Raw genomic sequence first — 23,992 nt, forward strand, 5'->3', positions numbered from 1 at the left:
TTTCTCTAATACGCTATTTTACATGAGGTTTTTAGTATCTAGCTAATCTAGCAGGCAAGTTTATCAAAGATACAGAAGACAGCTTTGGGCCTCATCACATTATGCAGACCAATTAATGCTGCAAAGGTATAAATAAATAGTTTATGTACTTTTGGGGGTAATCTGATACAAGTTTAAACTTTAAATTTCATTATTGATTCAAGACAAGATTCTGTTTGCTTAAGAAAATATATTTTTTGGCATATTGCTAGTACTTTTCCAAAATGAAGCAACCTTTAAAGAAAGAAGTCAAAAAATGGATGAGTCTCTGAGAGAAAAATATTTAATTAAATGAAAAGGGAGAAATATTCAATAGTGTACACATTTTATTTTTATTTATTTACTATGTGATAGACTTTAACATATAAAATATTTCACTTTAGAATTCTTACATTAGATCTGAATAATTCAGCATAAAATGTTACATTTACATTTATCTTTTATTACCTTCGCTATAGTTTTGGTAGTAAAATATTTTTCTTGATATTGCTACACAGCTTGCAGTTGGGTAGATAATGGAGCTGTGTTTTAGCATTTCATATTATTCTTTGTATCTCAGCAATTGATTTTATTATTAAGAGGAATATTTCCCAAATTAATGAGACTTGGAAAAAAATACATCTTTCTTAGTGTATATCAGTGAGCAAATAACTTTTCTTTAAGGATTCTTATAGCATACAGTGTTGGCTTCTCTCAAAGCTTAGATGAGGTTGCCAACTGGCAAACGGGGTAGACACATGTATGCATAAGGTGTTCTGCTCAGGTTGATGGGATTACCATCCAATCTGATATCTTCAAGAGCCCTACGTACATAGGTAAAATCTTTCATTTTGCAGAAAGTGTCTTCATGCATCTCTTGAATATTGTTGTTCTGAAAAAAACCAATAAACCAGCTATCAGAATAGTCATTTGAAAGTATTTTTCACTCTTTGAAGAAGAATTTATGGGTGTCTTCTCAGTGCCAACAAGATACTTGTTTGAATCCGAGGGACCAGACTGTTGCTGCAAGTCATCAACAGAGAAATCTTCCAAATCAGAGGAAAATTTCTTGGCCAGTGCAAAGCTTCAAAACTAACTAACTCAAATTATGTAGCAGAGACAGGCTTTGCAGGAGGGGGCTGGTAGAATTATAGAGTGTTTACATTTCTGAGATCACATAGAAGAGACTTCTTAATGCAAATTGGAACCAGCATAGGTCAGTCCAAAAATCATAGAACCACAATTATCATTCTGACAGCTTGTTATGCCTCAACCTGCAAAAGCACAAATCTGCAATCTGATCTGTGACAATTTTCTTTCCTCAAATCCTCTTATATTGGCTTAACCCACATCTGTATATATACAAGGGAAATTTAATGCTTTAGATTTTATTCCTTTGATTTAAATTCCTCTTATATACCCTACCTTCACCAAGCTTTTGATCTTGAAGCTAACCATTTTCAACAATGAATTGCTAGATTACAATGTTGTCTGAAAATTGAGACTAAAAAGGTCATTTCCTAAAATGAGGGCTGTCTGAAAATTCTTCCCTTCTCCATTCCTTTGATGGTCAGAAATTGGTGCGGAAAAAGTACGGTTTTGGATAAACAGAAGAAAGAAAAAGACAATCATTACCCTTTCCAGTTTTACTTACTATTTGAACATGACAAGTAGAGCCATTATTTCTGTAGCCTACCTGAAGATGAAGAGCTTGGAGGCTTTCAGGGAGAGGGAGTGGAATGTGATCCAAGTTATTGTCGGTGATGTAAAGATGCTGCAGTTCATGTAGATCCTAGAGAATGAATGAAGAGGTGGAAGGAATGAAAAACATTTTTTAAAATCTCTAGCAAGTAAGCTCAAAATCTATCACTGCAATGAGCACCGCCGGATACTAAGACATTTTGTTTCAGCATGATATAATTGAAAAGACAGAAATTCAAAGACAGTCATGAACTTTCGCTTGTATAGGCTGAGATCTGTTGCTGTTAAAGTTTAGGTGTTTGGATTAAAATGAAGGAAAAAGATTTCTTTGAAATCTCTAGAGACTTGATAATTAGAGATGCATTTTCGATGATGTTTTTCTGAAGTGAAAATACTGCCTCTCCCAGTCATTATGCAAAAAAGACTTCCTATTATGTTTATTTTCTTGCTTGTGTGACAAGCTTACTGAATTTTGCAGAAGTGTATTTATGTTGAAGCAAATTATGACTGCATAAGAAATGCCTGAGCTAATAATTTCTCATTTGATTTGAAAAGGTAAACAATTTTTTCCCTTGGCTTATTGAAAGAAGGAGATTTATCTGGTAATTATAACAATAGTAAGATAAAAACCTAGCTAGGTCAGTAAGAATCAGTAGAATACTCTCATTTTTGCCCCCTTTTTATACACATAAGTTGTCATTGTACCTAACTGCTTTGAGTGCAGTGTCCTAGCTTAATTTCTATGGACAGAACTTTCAGATATCAGAGTGAAGATTAGTGGCATATGTGGAAGATAAATGCTGAAACTCCTTCATGGCTAAAATCAGGACAGTGCAAAAGAAAAGGGTGCTAGGCCAGAGTCTCAGTTTGGAGGACTGATTTTTTCCCATCATTCTTGTTCCCAACGTCTGCTTTGTGTTGGGATAGGAGAAAATATGACTCAATAACTGCTGTTGGTTGCTTCATTAAGAACTTGTCTTCCAAAGGAGGAATTCAGAGATGGCTGGTGACAGCTACCTTCTTAGATGCAGTTGAATAGTGCGTATGATCCAGCTCTGACATGTGAAGCTAGCCTATATTCTATAAGGACCTCACATTTCACATGCACTTAGGAACAGTACATGGCTGCTTCTCCCCACCAAAATTCTCAAGGAAAGATGATCACACACAGGTTCCAATTTCCTTACTTTTCAAGGTGGACAGAAAGTATATCCATTTAATGAATAGTCTAGCAAGTTCCCCTGTAGATACATGGCAGAGTAAGTTTGAAGGAGTGACATCCATGGCTTTGCCCTTCCCTCCTACCTACATCTAAGGGAACATTGAGCAGGATTCTGGAGTCTTGCTAGTAATGTGGGTAGTTGGTTCATAGGTATAAACATAATGTGCCATCATACGTCTTGTGTGGATTTTTGTAAAGAAGAATAAAAATAGTTCTTGTATCCAGCTGATAGAGCTTATATATAGTGCTCTATCTTTACAGATTACCCAGCTGTCAGTACAGTCATGGTGCCTGTACTCTTAGTGGTTTTACTCCTGTAGATGGACACTTAGGCTGCTCTTCCGACCACTTCTTTTGTAAAGAGAAAGAAAAGACTTTCCCATCAAACCCAGACTTACTTTAAATGCCTCATTATGTATTCCTTTGCGACCAAGTCTGTTCTTACTAACATCAATAAATGTTAAGGTAGATGGTAACTCAGGGAGTTTCCTTATTCTATTATCACGAAGCACCAGCTCCTGAAGTTGGGGCAACCTCCAGAAGGCATCATCATGAATCTCTGATATAAAGTTTGCAGTCAAATCAATCCTCTTTAAATTGTCTGGCAGAGATATAAAATAGAACAGACATGTAAGAATGTATTTCCCGAAAGTTTTAAAAAAAGAAAAAGGCAAATAGTTTATTTAAATCACAGTTGAGGTGTTTTGAATCAGACCCATTTCTAACCCACTATGTGACAGTTTTTTCTCTCTCTCTCAGTATAAAATGTAATAATCCATATTTGAACAGTTCTCCTTAAGAAGGGAACCAACATCTCGTTCTCATGCTGTTTAGAACTGCCTGTGTCATTCTTCATACATCTTTTAGTGAAAGATTTTAAAGTTAATAGTCTTAAAATTTCTGTGTGTTCTGGAAATATTTAAATGGTTAGCGTTTGGAAAAAACACATTTAAATGGAAATAAACATATTCCCTATCTCCTTGTTTCACATGTTTCTTTATTTTCAACGTTTCCCTCCATGTATGAAATTTGATGTATTGACTTTTATCTAAAATACACTCATTTTTTCCAATCAAAAGAGAAAAACTTATTTTGGGCAAAAGAGAACAACAGCTAAATATCAGTGCATTAATATGCATTAATTTGGAATGTATTATTCTGTTGTTTAATTATATTTTCCATGCAGAATGTTTTTTCATTTTTTTTTATTCTTATGCTAACAGCATATTTTAGCCTAAATAAATTTTCCGTCTTCTTAGAATTTATTTCCCTTGCTTTTTTGTATAGCAAACATGTTCTTTCCCAACCTTCATCTTGGTTTGAGCAAACCAAACCCTTCAAGTTTTCTTTAATAAAAGGATCTTTGTCTTTCCCTGGGTTATTGTAGTAGCCTTTTTAGACACTGATTCCACACATCATGAAATCAATAAGCATTAGTTACACAAAGCTAGGTCTAAAACAAAGAATATGGCTTAATATTCAAGCTGGTGAGTGTATAGCATTCCCTCTCCCTAAACAGGGTAGGCCTAGTACTTCCTGACAAAATCAGGTATCTTTACGAATCTTAAGCAAGAAATGTGACAATATAAGGTTTCTAAATCACCAGTTTTAGGCCACAAATAGTTTTGCATTAGCAGTTTTCATTTACTGAAGATTTTCCTAGATAATTCTAGAGCAAACCAATGAAAGCACAGTTTAAAGGTAAAGTTGAAAATTAAATTTTTCTTTTTACACAGATACTTTGCAAGTAATTTAAAGTATGTCTACCTAAGAACTGATCTTGCTTGGGAAAACAGTACTTTCTTTTATGCTACAAATATTCTATGAGGTATGGCATTTTTTTCTACCTTTCTAAGGATGATTACAACGAAGAGCAAAAAAATAGAGGAATATCATTTTTTCTAATAATTCAAAAATTTGACAGGGAATCTGCATTTGAAGTATTGACCTTTACATTCAAAAGTAGCTAGCCACTTATCCATACCATCATCAAACATTACATAAAATGAATCACTATGTCTTAGATTAGTGTGAGCCAGAAATAATAGAAATTAAAGTTAATTGCACCAATACTACTATCCATACTTAAGTTGGCAAAGTCATTTCTTTTGATCTTCTTGATTCTGTTGTAGCGTGAGTAGAAATATGTGGTTTTCTTAGGCAATGGTGGAACAGCATCAAGTTCATGATCATCACAGTAGACTGTGGTCCCTAGGCATGTACACAAAAGGCAAGTGGGAAGACCTACCAAAGAATTTGAAAGAAAACAGTTTGTTACAAAAAAGATGTACAAAAATGATATGTAAATTACTGTAACAAAATGCTTACCTAAGCACATAATAAGATTTTGTTAATGATAAAGTTCACTCCCATTCTGTTTTGATTACATCATATAATTACAAAAAGGAAGTGAATCAATTCTGCTCCAAACTATTTTTTCTGCCTATGCCCACAAGTCATTTAACTTGTTCTGATACAGTGTTTCTCAGACTATAAAAAAAGAATATTAGGTGACAGCAGCCAATTAAGATCAATTTCCTTCTTAACTGACAAGTGTGCACTTCCATCCAGATGGAGAAATATCAGTTGATGACTGAAACTTGTTATAATCTCCCAAACTTGGTTCTGTAAATAGTATTTCTGAATAATTTATAAGGAAATTAATATTTTCCTACAGAGCTATGGAGAAGAACCTCAATTTCATCTGCATGTTGTTTAATTACATTTTCTGGTTCAAAAACTTAACATCATGAAAAATTTTTCTATCAGTCTGAGTTAAGGTAACTTGGAGACCATGTTAACAAACATTACCACCAGAAGTTCATGAAAATGAAAAATTAAGCCATTTCATCTCAGTCAAAACTGCATGAATACCATAAATTCAGAAGTTTCCTTTGATGGTACTGTTCGAATTTGGTGAGAATTGTGACACTGACTGGTTTGTCTGAATGACATTTTTATTCAGGAAATGTTGTTAGCTGCTGTGAGTGTTGAATTTTTGATACATCTTCTCTTTGATTATGGGTATAAATCAGCATATCTGTTTCTCATATTTTAATCCCATGGAAATGCTTTTCTGTTTCATGTTTTCCTCCTCCTTGTAGCAGATGGCTCCTTTGTTGTTCTGGTTACTTTACAAAATAGGAGCATAATTAATGAGTATGAAAACATTTTTCTCCAGATCAGTTGTGCTACATAGAACATTTGCCTTCTTAATCTGTGTCAGTTACCAACAGACAGCAGTAACTAACTGAAGAGTGGGCTATATAAGAGGTGTCTTTTCAGGCAACACTAAAAAGTCAGTGACCAGAGTACTCTTTTATCTATATATCTCTACTTTGATATCCAGGAATAACATTTCTGGAGAGATAAGACTTTTTGTTTATTTTCCCTAACTTCCTCCACAGGACAGTTTAAATTAGCTACATGGACCAAGCCTGACACAGGGAGAAAATAAATTGTCACACATTGAACCATTCCAACAAATCTAGGCCTAAATGGATGTAGAGTTTAGGATGGCTTTTTTTTGAAAATATTGCAACATAGTACAGGAAGAAAGTTTCCCCTTCTGTCCAATTTTTGATCTTGACGGCATGTTATTTGTCACTTATGGCTGATGTAGACTGAAAAAAGACAGACGTATGGGGAGGATACAGAAAGATGCCAACAAGAAAAATGAACTTGGCTTCATGTTCCTGAGCCTTGTAGTCTTCTATCCAGCACCACGCCAAGAACAGCAGCAACATCTGATGGGAAAATATGTTGCTGAAAAAAAATAAAGACACAAAAAGGATCTGATTTGATAGGTTACAGCCTTGAGCGTCCCATGCATGTCTTTAATTGAGGCACTAGTTGATTTGTATTCAGTGCTCAAAAATGTTGACAGATACAGAATTCATGATATGTAATATACTTGAAATGTTTTGTAACATCCTGCAGCTTTCAAATGTGAAGAAAGTTGTGTGGGTTTTTTCAGAACTCTCCTGGTAAATTCTTGTTTCCATTTTTATTTGTTTTGACATCAATGTTTGTTGTTTTGGTTTGGGTTTTTTTGCCTGGTCAAGGTTCACCAGTAATATCTATAAAAACAATACTAGGAACTTCTCTTCACTGAAGACACAGGTTTGGAAGCATGATTTTTTTTTTTTTTTTTTCATTTATGTTCAATGTCACCTAGTTATAGTGTTAAGAATAGTAAAAAGTAAGATTTTCCTGTAATTGTATGTTCATCACTATACAACACAAACACCCATCACAGCTGTGGATAGCTCTAGTGAGCTTCAACTACAAGAGTTTAAAATAGCTGCTAACAAACCCCAGTTATTAATATGACAGTGTTTGTGTGGGAAAAGGACAGATTGTATTTTAAAATTTTAATTCCTCTGTGAGCTGTAGAGAGTCCTTATTTCACTACTGCTAATCAAAAGAACAGAAAATCAGCTTCATTCAAAATTTCAAAACGGCTCCCTTTCCTCAAGTTTCACAGTTTCTTGTTTTCATGGTCAAAAATTTGTCAATTTTAATTGTATTTTGTATGAATGAATTTATAAAAAACATGTAATAAATCATTATAAAATAAAGATAGTAATGATATTGAAACCTAAGTCAATTAAAAAATACTGGTAGTATTTGCCAATCGTTAAATTTTAAAGTTGTGTGTAAGCATTAAGTAAAATTTTATTTGAAAAAAAATCTTCATTGGCACAGTTATTTTCATAGTGAAATAGTATGAAAACATTTTGACTAGGCATCTATCGGACTTCAGATAGGCATGCTATATCTCTCTTCAGTAAGAGAGGTACAGAAATTACATACCTCCTTTACATTCACAAGCAAGCAAAGTGGGCTTACTCAAAAGCATTTCTACACAGGCAAAACTCATTTTTCTTCTTACTAACCATCTTGAGTCTGGGGTCCAAGAACCCCAGACCCCTGTGCTGAAGACCCATCAATTAATTTTATTGTTGATGCCTCCTCTTCAGGTTCTTCACTCAATGGTGCAGAAGAATAACTCTCTTGAATTATAGAAGGTAATGCTGTTCCAATCTCTGTCTAGGAAAAATTAAGAGGGAACAGGAAATATCACTGTTTATTTCCACTGACAGCTATTTCTCTTCCAGTTATTCATATTCTCCCACTAGAGGTCACATATGTTCTGAGGTTTAGTGCTTGTTCTGCATTTTATCCCACAGCTATAATGAATTCTGATGATGTGTAAGCAATTCATGATCTCTGACATACTTAATCACTTTTTACCTCAGTGTTTTAAGTGTTTTGTTGTATGCATACATGCATACACTTCATTAGCGAGAATATGTGCTAACAAAATGCTTTTTCCATATTTATTGAAAGTTAGATGTGTGATAAAAAAATGATGTATTCTGTGTGACAAATGAAAACTTGCTGTGAAGCATCAAAGAGATGCAAGTCATTTGACCATAAAATTGTAAATTGTCCCAGAGTAAATCTAAATGTAATGTAGCCGTGCAGGCTCTGTTTTAAGAACACTATCATACTTTAAAAATCTTATTTTCTAAGAATTATGAAGTCTAAGTTCTCAAACTACTTGCTAACACACTGGCAGTGTTTTGGACAATTTTCTTGGCAGACCCTTTCATGTAACTAGAAACATTTTTTCTTCTCCACTCAACATAATTAGTCAAAACAGTAAATTTTATTGTGTTAATTTTAATTCCAAAGATTAATACTGTTGTTTTTGCTGTATGACAACTTCAGGATAAAAATAAAGATGTAGAATTTCTCTTGCATCATATTACCTCATAAATACCATAGAGTATTGCAAACTTGATAGGTTTGTTAAAGAGGGGCCTTCGTTTGCAAGGAGGTGGTTTACTATAATCACCTAGACACTGAAAATCCACACTAGTTGTGTGACATTTGCAAGTTACTTTACCACTGCATCTTGATTTCCCCATGTGTAATAATATTGTTTGACCATGCTAGAGCCTCCTTTGAAAATACACCTTTTATTTTTAAAATCCCAGACAATTAACTAATGTCCTTATAGGGCTTTGCACATCTGAGCTAGAAGTTAAGTAATATATCCGCCCCTGTGAGTGCTTCACCATTGTGTTGCAGTTAACACTCCTAACCCTATACTTAAGCCATGGCCAAAAATAGCAATTTTATCACAGTATCCTTATCCCAGGTGTGAAGGCACTGAAGCCTAAAATTATGCTTCAGCAAAGATTTTTCACCTTCTACCACAACATCACCATTAAACTATTGAATCCTGAGTTTTTCACCTCACCAAAATCTCCTTTCTTGAGATCACCCCCCAGATACCGCTGGCTTTGCTTTCTCCATGGAGAACCAGTTGTTGAAATCACTCACGCTAGTGCTCATAAATTCTAGTTGTAAAAGACAGGTAAAAGCAGATTGCATCCAAACTAGATAAGTGGTTAGGATTTTTTAAATTAGGCTTTCTATGTAGACTATAAAAATTAAAGGAAGTAACGCACCTGAGATCTGCGTCCCAAGCACAAGCAAAGCCTTTGCTATATTCTGCTCCCTATTTAAATCTCTTAGTTTAACTATATAATATTTAGCAAGTAGTTATTTTTCTCTTATTATTCCAAACAGGGTAGGTTTTAAATATATTTATGTGAAATACCTATATACATTTGTCTTTGTATATATATATTTACAGCAATTTTGGAAGAAAACCCTTTACACTTCATAGTAGACTCTCTGGATCTTTGGTGTAGCTACATATCATTCATTACTAGCAGTATTATGATCCTGGACTGTTTGAGAACATCTAAATAACTATCTAAAATTAACATTTTGCACAGATATAATTTGGTTTAATTTATATAGTGGCCATAGCTTCAAATATTTTGCATCAATTAGTTTCTCTGAAGTGAAAGAATATGGAAGCAATGAAAAACCAGGAAGAACTCTGAACTTCATAGACTCAGATTTTGACTGAGCACACTTCAGGTTCTCAGTATATGCTGTAGCTATATTCCAATAAGCCACAGATACGATTACTTGGTAGAGTTTATGGGTAAAAATTCCCTGATACAGTTACTAGTATCATAACTTTACAAAATGAAGGGGGATCAGTTGAGCAAAATGAAATTCAGCTGAACCCGGAGTAACCTGTTGATGTAAGTAAAAGTGAGGATGTACCTTGTTGCTTTGTGCAGACAAATACACAATGTTCCCATCTGCAGCACTGAAAGTGAGACAGCTTAACCAGGAATGGACTTGGGGACAAATGAAAAAAAAAGACTTTGGGAACAAAGGAAATGGGACAGATGTTCTCCACACGGAGGAAGTCTAGAGGGAGAGATGCATTCCAGACTTTCATTGACCCAGAGTAGTACTGTACTAAAGTGTTTGCACATGCTATCTACTTCTTCACCAGTTTTGTGAAATCAGCTAAGATTCCCTGTCCCAAACTTTGGGACAAAATGTAGATATTTTGAGACCTATTATCAGCTTTTTATGCATCTTTTGTGGCAGTTCTAACGAAAATAATATTCTGGAAAAGAGTATTTTCAATACACAGTTTGTAAACAGGCTTCAGACCTAAGATAAAGTTCCTTTCACTTGTCATGGGATTTGGGTCATCTACATTGACTGCCACTTCTCTGAACATTTGAGGGCATACTTCATGGAACTTAACTATCTTGGGATTTGTGATTTGCTTTATGGGTGTTCTTAGTTGATTAATCACTGTAGCTGTTGGGTACCAAAGAAGAAGTATTAACTTCTAGTAATTCTGTTTCTAGACTATCTCTTTCTTATTACAAGATGTTATCTCATTTTGGAGATGCACGATTGTTAAGTCTCCCCATAGTTTCCTTGCCAAAGTGCTAAATCTGGATTCTAGAGAAACTGTTGCAAGCAGTTAGCATTGTCGATTCCATCTCTTGCACCAGTTGTGACTGTCATAAAAAAAATACAAATTATTACAGTGAATTTAATGATGTTGCCTTTTTTACACTGGTAACAGAGTAGGAGTTCAGATACATGTGTACTGCATACCAGACCCAGAGCATAAGCAGTATTTGTTTGCTCTACGTAGGTACGTATGGAACCCATAACCTAAAGGTAAAAGCCTGTTTCCCATTATTTGTGATCTGATCCATGAAGCTTTCTTTCATCTTTTACATTTTTGATAAATCACACAAGATTGTAACAAGACAAAGATGTTTCTTGGACTATATACTGTACAGAATTATCATCTTCCAGATGCTTATTAATTTTTGGCAACGTGGACTTTACTGAGAAATTGAAACAGAAATGATTCTATATCATTTAATAGTATTATTTTTCATAGGGTTTTGGAGGGTTTGGGGCTGGGGTTGTAGAAAAAAGAGAAATACAATAAAGCTTGGGGTTTTTGCCAACAGTTGCAAGTCTTCAAATTACAATCACCCTGCCTAGCCAGATTTAATGCATGGCATAAGAAAACATTGACAAGGGATCACATCACCTACCTTTAAACATCTAAGTCTGTGGTTAATAGTTACCCTCCTCTGTCTTTGAAATGAATCAAAGACTTAGAGGATACCAGTGCAGAATACTAGCCACAGAGTATGCCAAAGGAGATTGATATCTTTCTTAAGATTGCACAAAACATCTCTTTCTTTCTCCATCCTATATTTATCCAATGTGACTACATTTACAAATGAAACTGCTTACTGTGGATGGCCAATTTAGAGACACTTTCAGATCAGGAAGTAACAAAAGTCAAGAGCACAGAAATCTGAACATATCAAAGAGCAGTAAAATACAATTGGTAAAAGTAAACTTGTAACTTCAGTCATCCGTAGGCTAGGCACTTAATCTATGCTACCACCCTTTCACAGTCAGCAGAGAATGAGATAAAACTTCCGAAAAGCAGTTCCAGCCACTGACCACAAATGCTTCTTTTAGGATGGGTTCTTTAGGTATCTCTCTCTCATCATTGGCTGAAAAGAAGGTGAGACAAATCAAAAGGTTTTTTAAGACTGGAAATGGCTCAGAAGGCTGAACTGTGCATGTGGGGAAATACAAGTAAGATGAAAGAGTATCTGTGGACTAGAAGTCAGTAAGAGTGGAACAGAATATAAATGTAGAGAAACGTAACCTATGTGAGGATTATAGACCCACATAATCTATGCAAAGTAATAAAATACAGAAAATAAATAGATTTAAAGAGGAAATCAGCAAGGCTGGAAGTCATCATTTGCCACATTTCTCTTCTAAGGTGGTGTAATTCCAGTGATAGATGTTTTGTCTATTGTTTTATGTTTGCATCTTTTAGGATCAAAGTTGATGTATTACATGTAGTAAGTTTAAATCCACAGGAGCATCTGAAGTGTGTCCTGTTTCATTGCTTCTTTTACTGCAAAAAATATACTTAGAAAACACAAATGACACTTCAGAACTTAACAAGAGACTTAAGTCTCTTCTTATAAACTTGGAGGGATGGTTGTACCACACACTGACCCATCAAAAGGAACTAGTTTTCCCCACAGCTGTTTGGAAATTACCAACGGCTTACAAGAAAATACCTAATTATGGTAGAGGTTTTCAGTTTGTTTTCCTTTCCAAAAGTGGCTCATACTTGTTTCTTCTTGAATTTTGCATTTAAGGTCTTCTTTTGTCCTATTGTTCTATCTTAAAAATAAATATATCTGTGAATCATTGCATGTTAAATGCAATACATACTTAAACTGCAAATTATGCAGCTCAGATAAATTGTCCTTTTCTTGTACAGAGCTACATAAATAAGTTGTGTGGAAAAAATAGTGCGATAAAAGTCAGTGGGATCTTGGGGAAGGGGAAGGTGGTATTTGTTTACAAAATTCCTAAGTAAACTGATTTTACCCACTCATACTCATTCTCTTAGATTTTAATCCCATGTACATTTATAGCCACATATTCCCACATATCTAAATGTGTATGTCCTAGTGGTTTGGCCAGGATTGCCTGTGTTCAACAAGGAAGACAAGGGATAGAAACTGATGGGTCCTTTTAGTGCCTCTGGTTCTTCTTGACAAGCATTGAAAACTAACCTTTGGGCAGTTATTCGTCTCCTGTAAGATTCTCCAGCTGTCACGGTTGTCTTCTTCAGACTTTTGGATACTCCAATATCCATTACTCTTATGCCTGGTTGCTGCCCATTGCCTCCTTTTCCTCATTAGGAATGTGGTTTCACGATGACTCACACAGAAAGGAATGGTATATATTGTATTCTACAACTGTATTTCCTATCTGCTTGTGGTGAGATGAAGGGTTTTCACCAAGAAGTCATCTGTGTTGCAATGTTATCAGGGTGCAAGACCTTTGGTTTTGGCATAAACAACACATTCCTCAGTTTTGCTGCTGGGAACAGTGTTCTGGAAGTGGTGCAGTCGAGTACAGTGTCCTTCTTACTAATGAAGATCATTTTTTTAACCCTTTAAGCCTTCTAATTTTTTTTAAGTTTTTTTGTTGTTTCTGCTGGGTTTAACACTTGCATACATACATAAATTTCCATTCATACTTCAGTCGGACCAACTTTAATAGTTAAGTTACAGAACTCTAGAGTTGTAACCCAGTTATCTAGAAATTAATTTCTGTGACTTCGGCCTTGGAAAATACAAGGAGACTCTCAAGTTCTTTTGATTAGTCTTAGACACTCTGTCTTTTTAGCACCTTGAACACAGAATATCCTAAAATTTCTTGTCTCAAAAGCAAGTGTAGGTATTTCATGTCTGATTTTAGCCAAGTAAAAGATTTATGCTACACAGCATTGATAAAAAGATCTTACTTACTAATTCTGTCGTCTGACAATGAAGAAAGTTGATATAAATTGAGGTAATTTGGATTTCCTGGAGTCAAAGTCTCCTTCCAGCACCGTATTTGAAATTACAGATTTTGTTTCTAACATTCTGCTTTGAGGGCTGTGCAATATCTAAGCCAACAAACAGTAGACGCTTTTGTTTGAAACAGTGCTGAAGTTTTGCCAGACAAAAAATTTCAAAGAGAAATATGTCAGAAATTGCACTACTATAAAGCACAAAAGAACTGAAAACTAGTCCTAGCTATTTAATAAAGATTTCCACAGGAGCTCCCGCTGATCCAAGCCACATACACAGCCACAGTTGGACATGACTCAGAGACCAGAGCATCTACCAGAAACACTGCCAGCCCTCAGACCTGTGGTAAGGAGCTGTCTCAGATCAACTTCCAGAGCTCACTGTAAAGGAGGGTTCAGGGTCTCAAGCATATTTCCTCATGCAGTCCAGGCAGACCAGGCACTACTGGAGCTGAACATGCTTTTGCCCAGTTCACCAGCCTATCTTTTCCTAAAGGCACTGTGATTGCTTTATTTTAAATTTAAATCCAAATTAAAACCAAACAGTATTAGAAACATGAACAAAACCAACTGGATTCACTCCTCTTAACTTCATATAATGAATTTAAGCTTAGTCTCGTTGAACTCCTGGTGCAGACAGTGGAGGAAGAATTACCTCCTGAGGGAGGTTCGGCACACATATGTTGTAAATTAACTCCCTAAGGTGCCTGTTCATCTTCTTTTGACTGTAAAAGAAACAATAGAGGCAACTATTTATTTCACCAGACATCAAGGCCGAAGTGTGCTGTCGAATCTGCTCTTCCTTCAAATTTCTACAGCTTATAGTGCAAAGACGTTTTGTCTAATTTGATCCAATCCACTATGTGCACATAGCCTTCAGTGATACAGAGTGCTCACAAGCTGCTGTATCTCCAGAACTAGTAGGATGTTTCTAATAGTTTAGGTTTGTCTTTACAGTGTGGACTGTCATGCTACATAGAAACATCCTGTCAATGTAATATCGGTTAACAATCATATAGTGACAGGTCCAGAACATGAATATGGTACAAGGAAGAAAGAGCTGAGAACAAGGGCACAGGTGTGATATATTTCCTGCCACTGGAAGGGACATTCTGCATCATAATGACAGACATTGTTACACAACTCTGCATATCAAAGAAGGAATTATCATAGCAGAGCACTTTTTTCTGCACATTAATTTGTTGTACTTCATAGTTTTTCTTGAACTTGTGGTTTGAGCTCTGTCCAGGATTGATAGGTGCAGCTATTATATCCAAAGTTACTATTTCCCTTTCTATTAATAAGACCTAGGTCAGGAGTGGAGATTGAAAAACAGAAATTGAAACTGGTTCAAGCTTAGGTCTCCCATAAAGAAAGTCAGAGCCAAAACCGCTCTCAAGAAATAACATTTAAAGTAAATTTTCAAACCCCAGATTTCTGTGATATCACAATAGGGATTGTGCTGCTATGAAATATGTACAATTACTGCAGTACCATTTCTATACTATTTTTTTCTTTAAACAAAACAAAAAAACTGGTACAGTCATTAAATAGAACAGCTATTCTGATACTAGTGGACAGTCCATCAAGTCTTTAAGCACCTAACAAGATATTAGGTTGCATCAGGGACTTGGAAAGAAATTCAGTGAAGTTTTACTGAGCTAGCTCAGGTGCCTGATACATATTGTGCAGCTAACGATTCAGGCAGAAATTTCATTAGAGCTTTACAGTTGTGCATGCTCTGAAGGTGTTTCTTCATTTCACTGTCTCACACTTAAGGCTATTTGTGTAGGGAATGAGGCACTCCTGCACTTCAGTAATTCAAATCCATCTGCTAAATTTGCGCAAGTTTTTTACTCCAGCTCAGATGAAAACAAAGGTGCTGGTTCTCCATTCAACCAAGGAAGAGAGTTGAGACATAAGTTGCTAGCCTGAGGAGACTGGCATTCCAAATCCCTCTGTTCAAGAAGACTTCCTAATCATCAAATAGGGGCCAGAGGAGAGTTTGGATGAGCTGTTGAAACAATGACATAATACAAAGAGGTAAAACTCATGGCAGGAGGAGAACAAACCAAAGGAAATATGATTATTTAGGCTAATATGAAAGACCTCAGACTTTTTCAAAGGATTATTAATGTCCCATGCATTAGATAATCACTAAACATGAACAAAGACAGAAAAGACTCAGAGTAGACTCAGATCAGAACCACAACACTCTCCCTTCTGAGCTGTGTATCAAACCACACTCTGGATTCTGTTTCGATTGGCTCTAAAATGATTCTTATCTTAAATGACTTCTAAATGGGGTAGAAATGCACATTAGTTAACTTGACATTGTTCAGAAAAAAACATACAGCCTTAGATATAACTTAGGAAATGGGGGTAATTTTCTAAAGTATCTGTGTCCTTGTTTCATACCCCATGTTAGTAGGGATGATGTACATTACTTCCTTCTGTCAGAAGTCACAAAACTTGAAGGAAGGAGGTGGGGGAAGAGGGAAGTTTAAGTGACCAGGGAAATCAAGGTAGCAAGCATCTACTGTGAAAGTTCTATGTACTCTCACTATGGAGTTTCAGCTGTCACCTCTCTCATAGGAATTTCAAATATTGTGATAAGACACATTCTGCAAAGCCATTGCATATCCACCTTGATATGCAAGTATCTTATTTAATCAGATACCTGCCACAAAGATAGAAAAAGCAGTATAAGTCTCTCAACACTGCAGTGTCAAGAGGGAGTTCTTGCACAATAAGACCCATTTTCATGGGTGTTATAGCAAAAGCAGAGATGCTTTGTGTGTATGTGCACATACATATAAGTGGAGGGGTGTGTATGACTCAAGTTCTGAGTTTTGTGCAGGCACCTGAATATTTTATCAGTTTAATTCAAATTCAGCAAGCTAATGCAGGATCAAATATTAGGCTTTCACAGTGCTTGTTTCTGATTATTTTGTGTATCTGCTTTCCAGCTCACTTCTGTGTGCACAGACTCAGACCAACCTGTATTAAACTCCTCTTTTTTTTTTTTTTTTTTTGCTAGTTATTCAGTGCTAGGATAGCTCCTTTGCTTCTCAACCTCACTGATAGCCTAGCTTCTTGATGAAAATATTTTTCTGATGCCCTTATGTTTTCACTTCTTTTCCTAACTTAGCTTTTCCTACCTGAAGGAAAATGGACTGGTTATGTTTAACAGGCACTGTAATCAAAAGTTTGCAATATAATTTTATTAGACATTAGTGGTTGATATAGAGAGTGTCTCTCTTGACAATCTGTTTTTCTCACACATTATCAAAGCAAAGTTTTAGCTTCAAAGAGGAAAAAAAATAATCTTTCTTTTTTACCAGTGAGAAGCTTGCACAAGAATGCTTTTGACAGTCTGCCTTGGTTGTATCCATTTAAAAAAAAGGAAATCTGTCTTTGTATATGTTTGCAGAACAGCTGCGACAATAAAGACCCTGTCTTGACTGGGGCTTCTGATCCTTATCATGATATAAATATTCATTGAAAATAATAATGAAACTTACTGTGAAGAAAAGGAGCAATATAGCAGCTCATGTTTATACTGTTGTAACTGTCAGTTTCAGAAGATAAAACCAACACAAAGCTTGTATACTATCTTACAGTGACACTCCTTTGAAGTCTCTTTCTCCTTTAGGACTTTGGAATTTCTTCCTTGATCACAGGTTTTTCTTTTTTACATTGCCTTTTTTAACCATTATCTGTGAAAGAGTTGATGCAGTTCTCTCTAAAGTCTCTATACACATTTTATTTCTGAATGATATATAACTTAAGCTTTTTTAAAGTAATAATTTCTTTTGGGATGCAAAGCTTCAGCTACATCTTCTATGTCTCACTAAGCTGAGAACTTGAAACCACAGATTTTATAGCCCATGACCCATCTAATAGATGACAATGCATAGCTTTGATTAAGGGTTCAATACAATTCTCCTAAGTAATTCACAGCTACAAGTATTTGCTATAAAAATGTACATATATTGAATACAGTGAAAAGAACACAAGAAATGAAACAGATCTGCTGATGTGACATGGTTTAATGGTGGACTTGACAGTGCTAGGTTAATGGTTGGACTCGATGATCTTAAAGGTCTTTTCCAGCTAAAATGATTCTATGTTAGCAGCCAATGCTAGATCAGCTCTGATTACTCTTGTGAAGTAACTTTTCCAAACCTCAAAGTTATTCTAAAATCTGTGAGAAAAATAGACAAATTTCAAGTGGAAAATTATCAGCAGCTGTTATCTAGATAAAATTTCTCAGAAAAAAATTTGCAAGGCAATGAAGTGCATGTGTATATACACGCATACATTTCATTTCTGGCATATGTACTTCACAAAGAAAAATACTTCCTGAGTATGAGTAGAAAAGAAGTCATGAACTTGGCTTCAGTCACTCTTAATTAACTTTATTAAGCCAAAATTTTAGAGCCAAGCCTGAGACAGGTGACTAGGGTCCATTTAAAGTTGTCTGAGGAAGGCAAGTGTATTGGGTCTGGCTGGGATGGAGTTAACTTTCCCCATAGTAGCCTTTATAGTGCTGTACTTTGCATGTGCGGCTAGAAAGGTGCTAATAACACACGAGTGTTTTGGTTACTGCTAAGCAGAGCTCACACAGCATCAAGACTGTCTATCCAACACCCCTACCCACCCTAAGGCTGGTAGGCTGAGGGCTGGCAAGAGGTTGGAAGGGAACATAGCTAGGACAACTGACCCAAACTGACCAAAGGAATATTCAGTGACATTATGCTCAGCAATAAAAACTAAGAGAAAGGAGATGGGGAGCAGGGACAGTCTTCGTTATTAAGGCATTTGTCTTCTGAAGAGACAGCTACATGCACTGGGGCCATAGTTTCCAGGAAGTGTTTGGACATCACCTGTTGATGGGAAGTAGAGAAAAAATCTGCTTTGCTTTGCTTCTGCACACAACCTTTGCCTTTCTTCGTTAAACTGCCTTTTTATGTCAACTCATGAGTTTTTAATCTTAATTTCTTCCTCTATGCCTCTGAGGAGGGGGAGTGAGAAGGCAACTTGATGGGCTCCTGGCAGCCAGCCAATGCATCACAGTAGATATCCCAACAGAATGATTCATACTTGTCTTGGATGCAGCATCTAATTTTAGCCAGACAAAATTAATGGAAGGAATTCCTCCCCAGTTACCCCTCATTTTGGTGGTTACACATCAAATGATTACAGTACCCAACAGGTAACATTCTGGAAAGGAGATACTGGCATAGGCACTTTAGATTAATTCCTTCAGATGCACGGGTACCTGCCTAATTCCCATTGAAATCAACTGAAGCAACACACAGAACACATCTGACGTCGTAGAAGCATTCGGTCTCCTGGACCTGCTGAAGATCAGTTGGATGCACAACCTTGGAAAAGTTTATATTTCCCAAATGAGTCTATAAATGTGTTAAACAGAATCATTTCTTTTGCACACAGCTGTATTTTAAAATCCAAAACTGAAGACAGCAAAAACAGAAAATGCTATTTTGTTTTTTTTCTCCAATATTTCAGAAGACAAAAAACGTGATTCAAAGTCTCTAAAAGGAAATGCAGGTCCTAAATCAAAGCTTAAAGTGTTACTGTACACAGGCTAGATCAAATGAAGGCCTTCTGTTTGGGTGTCTGTGGTATTGCTCATCGTTTAAGCTATGCATAATAAAAACTAACCTGCGACCTTGAATAAATACTGGGTTTTACACATAGAGTCACTTGTGTAGTTCACGTCTTTATGATACAGGATTGCAGGGAAGAAAGTCATAACCATGATCAAGAAATCAATTGCATTCTGTTTAAAAACTTGAGTGACATCAATAATTTTCAGTGTCTAAAAGACTACATGCAAGACTGAAATGCATATCTATAAAACCTGCTTGATTTCTACAGCACTGAGCATTCTGAGCTCTCCTGGGTTTAGGGGAATTGTGAATGCTTAGGTTTGTTTTGGGTGGGACATGGTAAGGGGAATGTAAGCAGAAAAAGATTTTGGCTAAGGATCTAGGAAAAAAAGGGTTCACACAGGGAGGTCCATCCATATGCAAAGTAACATTCATTCCAAGTGCTATGATGGATGACCTTCATTTGGATTTTAAGAAGGCTGCCTGAAGAGCTAAGTAATGGGTTACAATCCTGCTCCAGAAAAGAAATTTACAAGACAAAATGAAAAGACTTTTTGGACTCTGCGTGTTCCATGCTTCCCTAAAGAAATCAACCTGTGATAGGACCTGTTGCATTTTTTTCTTATTGGGTGCAATATTGATCATCCTGAATTTCCTTTCAGATGGCAAAGAATCACAGGAGTCTTGCCTTGTCTCTGTCCTTCACTCAGAGACTTGGAGAGGGGCTACTCTGTGCTTCGGTGTCTTAAGACCTCGCAGAAAGAGGACTGCACAGGAGAATCCCACCTACCATTCAATGCATTCCTAACAAATCTCTTGTTTAAATGAGAAATCTCTGTGGTGAGGCACACACAAAATAGCCTCACCCATTTCTGGGAAGGAAGCCATTTCTGTAGGACTGATAAAGGCTTCTTTTTTAAGAGCAAAGAAAGACAGTGTGAAGCAGAAAGAGCACCAGTATCCGGTCCCTAGAAGTGTAGTGATTTTATCTGGGAAGAAATCTCAAGCTCATGGGTATGTAAAGAGATTTGATTCTACATGGCACAAGGGATCAGGCTAAATGCAAAATAATTTTCTTAACGAAAATTTCTTTTCAGTCCTTAGATGAGAAAAATTATTTTCTCCACACTGTCAGGTTCTGATCTTAGCTGATCTTAGTACAAACTTTTAGATTACTTTTATGATATAAATATATATATTTATTCTTAAATTGTCTCTGTCCTTTGATTTCAAGGCTGCTACCCAGTTCTGATTTCACCTTGATGAAAGACTAGATCCTGTCCCTGCAGCTGCAATCATGAATCACTCAAAGGAACATAATAATATGAATTATGTACCGTTATGTGAAAAAGTACTAAAATGTGTAACAGCAAACTCCCAAAATTATTATTTAGATGTTATATTTTTCACTCAACTTCTATCCCACTCAATCCTGAATCATACAGTGCATATATCACCTTCAAGGAAGTTGTGCCCATGTCTAAACAGCAGAGTGAGATTAAAATTAATGTAGCCTTTTAGTAACATGGAGAAGTATAGAAACGCAGGGGGAGAAGGGGACATTTAAGACAAAATACTCATACTATAACAGAATTTAAGCAGGATTGTTTCAGGAACCTTTATGTGCTTTCCCTTTCTTTTTCACTTCCTTCTGCCCACTTCTCTAGTAGGAATATAAACCACTAGCATTTATAGCCTGAAATACTTGTATTGAACATATCTATTACTATAAGAAATAACCCCAGGAAACAGCATTTTACAACCTCATTTCATGGGGAATCGTGGATGGCCTATGTCAGCTGCCTCCGTGCCTGACCCAGATAGACAAATCACAAGGACAATCTCCAACAGAATTTGTGGAAATGTAAGGAAACCTGAGGGAAGCATGGTGCCTTTCACCCGTTCTCAAGGATTACCACCAAAAAAAAACCGCAAACAAAAAACAGTCAGGAAATATTTTGGCCCCATTTGTAGATTAGGGAAAATGTGAATGAACTATGGTGTTTTATTAGCACAGAAAATTGTTGATCAACCAAAGGCAATAGCAACCACATAAGTAGATTTATCTGATAATTGTTTTCATGGCCAAGAAAAAACACCAGTAACCACTGCATTTGCGCACTTTGGAAAGATAGAATAAGTGAAATTCTGATTACCTCTAGTTGGTCAGACTGTTCATTTTCATCATAGACAAATGGATGAGGCAGCTCTCCAAGCGGTATGTCATAGAATTCAGAATCATAAATTACATTATCATTTATAGGTGCAGCTCCAACAGACTCAAAGATAAAAAATCCCAGAAAAATATTTAGAAAGGTCTGCATTCTGCTTTCTTTTCTGAAAAAGAAGAAAATGGACAAATTGTGGGTAATCTGGTATTTGCAAGGAATCTATGAAAATTTAATCTCACAAATACAGTACTTCTATGTGTTCAACAGTATTACTGGTGGATAAATCATTTATTCATGATGACTTAATGGTTTATTCTGTTTTGTTTTATGAAATGTTCCTGGACCTGTGAATTTCTACAGACTGCTTTGGCCATACTAACAAGAAAGACCTATTGAGTTTTATTGGTATAAACTGGCCTCAGTGAGAAAGTACCTGTAAAGATGAAAGGAAGATATATATTAATCTTTTTCCCCTTACATCTAACTTCACCTATTTCCACAACATCATTATAAAAACGTTTTTGAGAAACTAGCCAAAAGCTAAATTATTATATTATTTGTCTATCACAATAAATAATATTTTGAAATGTACAACAATGTAATTTTGCCTTCTCTGACACCAAAAAAAAAAAAAAAAACCCTCCAAAAAAAACCATTAGGACCTCTGTTTTTTTGTTGTTTCTGGATGAGCATAATCAAAATACATTTCACCCAGTAGGTGTTTTGTCAGAATATAATTTTAATTGGTCGAATGGTGTGGCATATGTGGACTATGACTTCTGCAAAGGTCTGTGGAGCAAAATAAAAAGTAATATGTACTCCATAGCCCAGTAAGTGGCAGTACTCTGCCTTCCTTCATTACTCAATCAACACCATCCTTAAAGTAGTGAGAAATGGTATTATAATACTGTCACCTGTTTGCCTTCGAGAATAGAACTGTGATATCGAATTATCACCCATCTAGATGTTCTATGTTTTAGTTAAATAGAAGAAAAGTCATGCTAAGCTTGAATATAAGTATTTATGCATTCCCTATTCATTGTAAGTGATTCAGTATTATCCTACGAGATGCCTGACACAAGACTTTATTCAGCATTCTTTACTTGTACCTTGATTTTGGTAAAGCATCCACTAACTTCACCAAAAGTACAGGCACTAATAACGAGCAATGCATAAGTCTAATAAATTGTACTTCTGATGTGATGCCCTATTGCACACACTCAAATATTTTCTTTTTAAACTGTAGTTATTTAAAATAGGTTTCGTATAAGAAATGTATGTGATTTTTTTTTAATGTGTATGCTGAGCAACAAGCTGAATTTTAGCTTCATGAAAGGAGGTCTTTATGAAGCTGGTTTAGGCATGAAGATATGAAATTCCTCTGGGGATGGTCAGCAACACAAGGCATTCATTTTTCCCTCATTTACTTTATTCAGAAAAACTTCAGCTGCTGCTGAGAGAAGTTAGAGTCACTTGGACTTGTTTTTGAGAAGACTTAGTTGAATTGCACCTTTCAGTCTTAGTTTCCAATATTACTAAAGGTATTCTAATTTCTTGCCAAAAAATGAAATAGAATAAAGTAAAATAAAAATGCAACCAATCTCTGTAAAAAACCTCAAGTATACTGGAGCTTGCTTTTTTTCCTGCCCATTTTTGACAGGACTGTTTCTGGTCTTGCTTTTCTTTTGCATCTTACTTATCCCAAGTGATTCATCTTTAGAGGATGTTATCTACTAACCCAAAATGTAATACTAACTCGTCTGGTGTAATTCTTCCTCTGAATTAACAACTCCTAAAAAAAAAAATAAATAAATACCCAAACAAAACTCATGATTCAAAATTGGTTTTGTTACATATTGTCTAGTAATAAAAGGCTTTTAAAAGGTCTAGATCTTGATAAGTATTTCATTTTGTATATATATAGAGAAAACCAGAAAATATAATGATAATCTTGGTGAAAAAAAACCCCAACAAACCTATGACTATAGTATCTGCACCAACTTGCAGAGTTTGCATGTCTCTATTTCCCTTATGTGTAATACATTGGAACACACTGTAATGATATTGGCATCTGCAGTAGTTGTAAGATCAAATATTTTGATAAAGATTATGTACTCCTCTCACAGGAAGGAACTAAGACATATCCAGGGAAAAATAAATAGTCTCCTCAATCTGCAGCCTGTGAATCAGTATTACGCATGATAAAATAAAACAAATAGTATAAAAATATTTCCAGAATTAAAAATCAAATTAACTGTTCGAAGAGAAGGTACCAAAACTTACCTTTAGCTTCCAATCTCTCAAATGGGATAGAGTTACTCAGAATGCAGAGCCAGTGGTATTAGACCCTGACCAATGGCAGTGGCATTCTGGGGCTGTGGGAGGTGGTACAGCTTCTGCCCTCAACTGGAGACCTCAGCCC

General features: G+C 35.8%; 1 protein-coding gene across 1 annotated transcript; it reads right to left on the reverse strand.

The window, feature by feature from the left end:
• Positions 1 to 729: 729 nt before the first annotated feature.
• EPYC (epiphycan) lies at positions 730 to 23,868 on the reverse strand. The gene is made up of 7 exons (XM_030479377.1): positions 23,850 to 23,868; positions 21,556 to 21,731; positions 7,840 to 7,993; positions 5,027 to 5,185; positions 3,340 to 3,542; positions 1,715 to 1,810; positions 730 to 910 (listed from the first exon to the last, which is right to left on the reverse strand). The coding sequence occupies exons 2-7, from the start codon at positions 21,721 to 21,723 to the stop codon at positions 740 to 742; spliced, it is 951 nt and encodes a 316-aa protein (XP_030335237.1). The 5' UTR covers positions 21,724 to 21,731; positions 23,850 to 23,868; the 3' UTR covers positions 730 to 739.
• Between the last annotated feature and the right edge of the window lie 124 nt (positions 23,869 to 23,992).

The sequence above is a fragment of the Strigops habroptila genome, chromosome 3 (assembly GCF_004027225.2).
Source record: "Strigops habroptila isolate Jane chromosome 3, bStrHab1.2.pri, whole genome shotgun sequence".
Lineage (NCBI taxonomy): Eukaryota > Metazoa > Chordata > Aves > Psittaciformes > Psittacidae > Strigops > Strigops habroptila.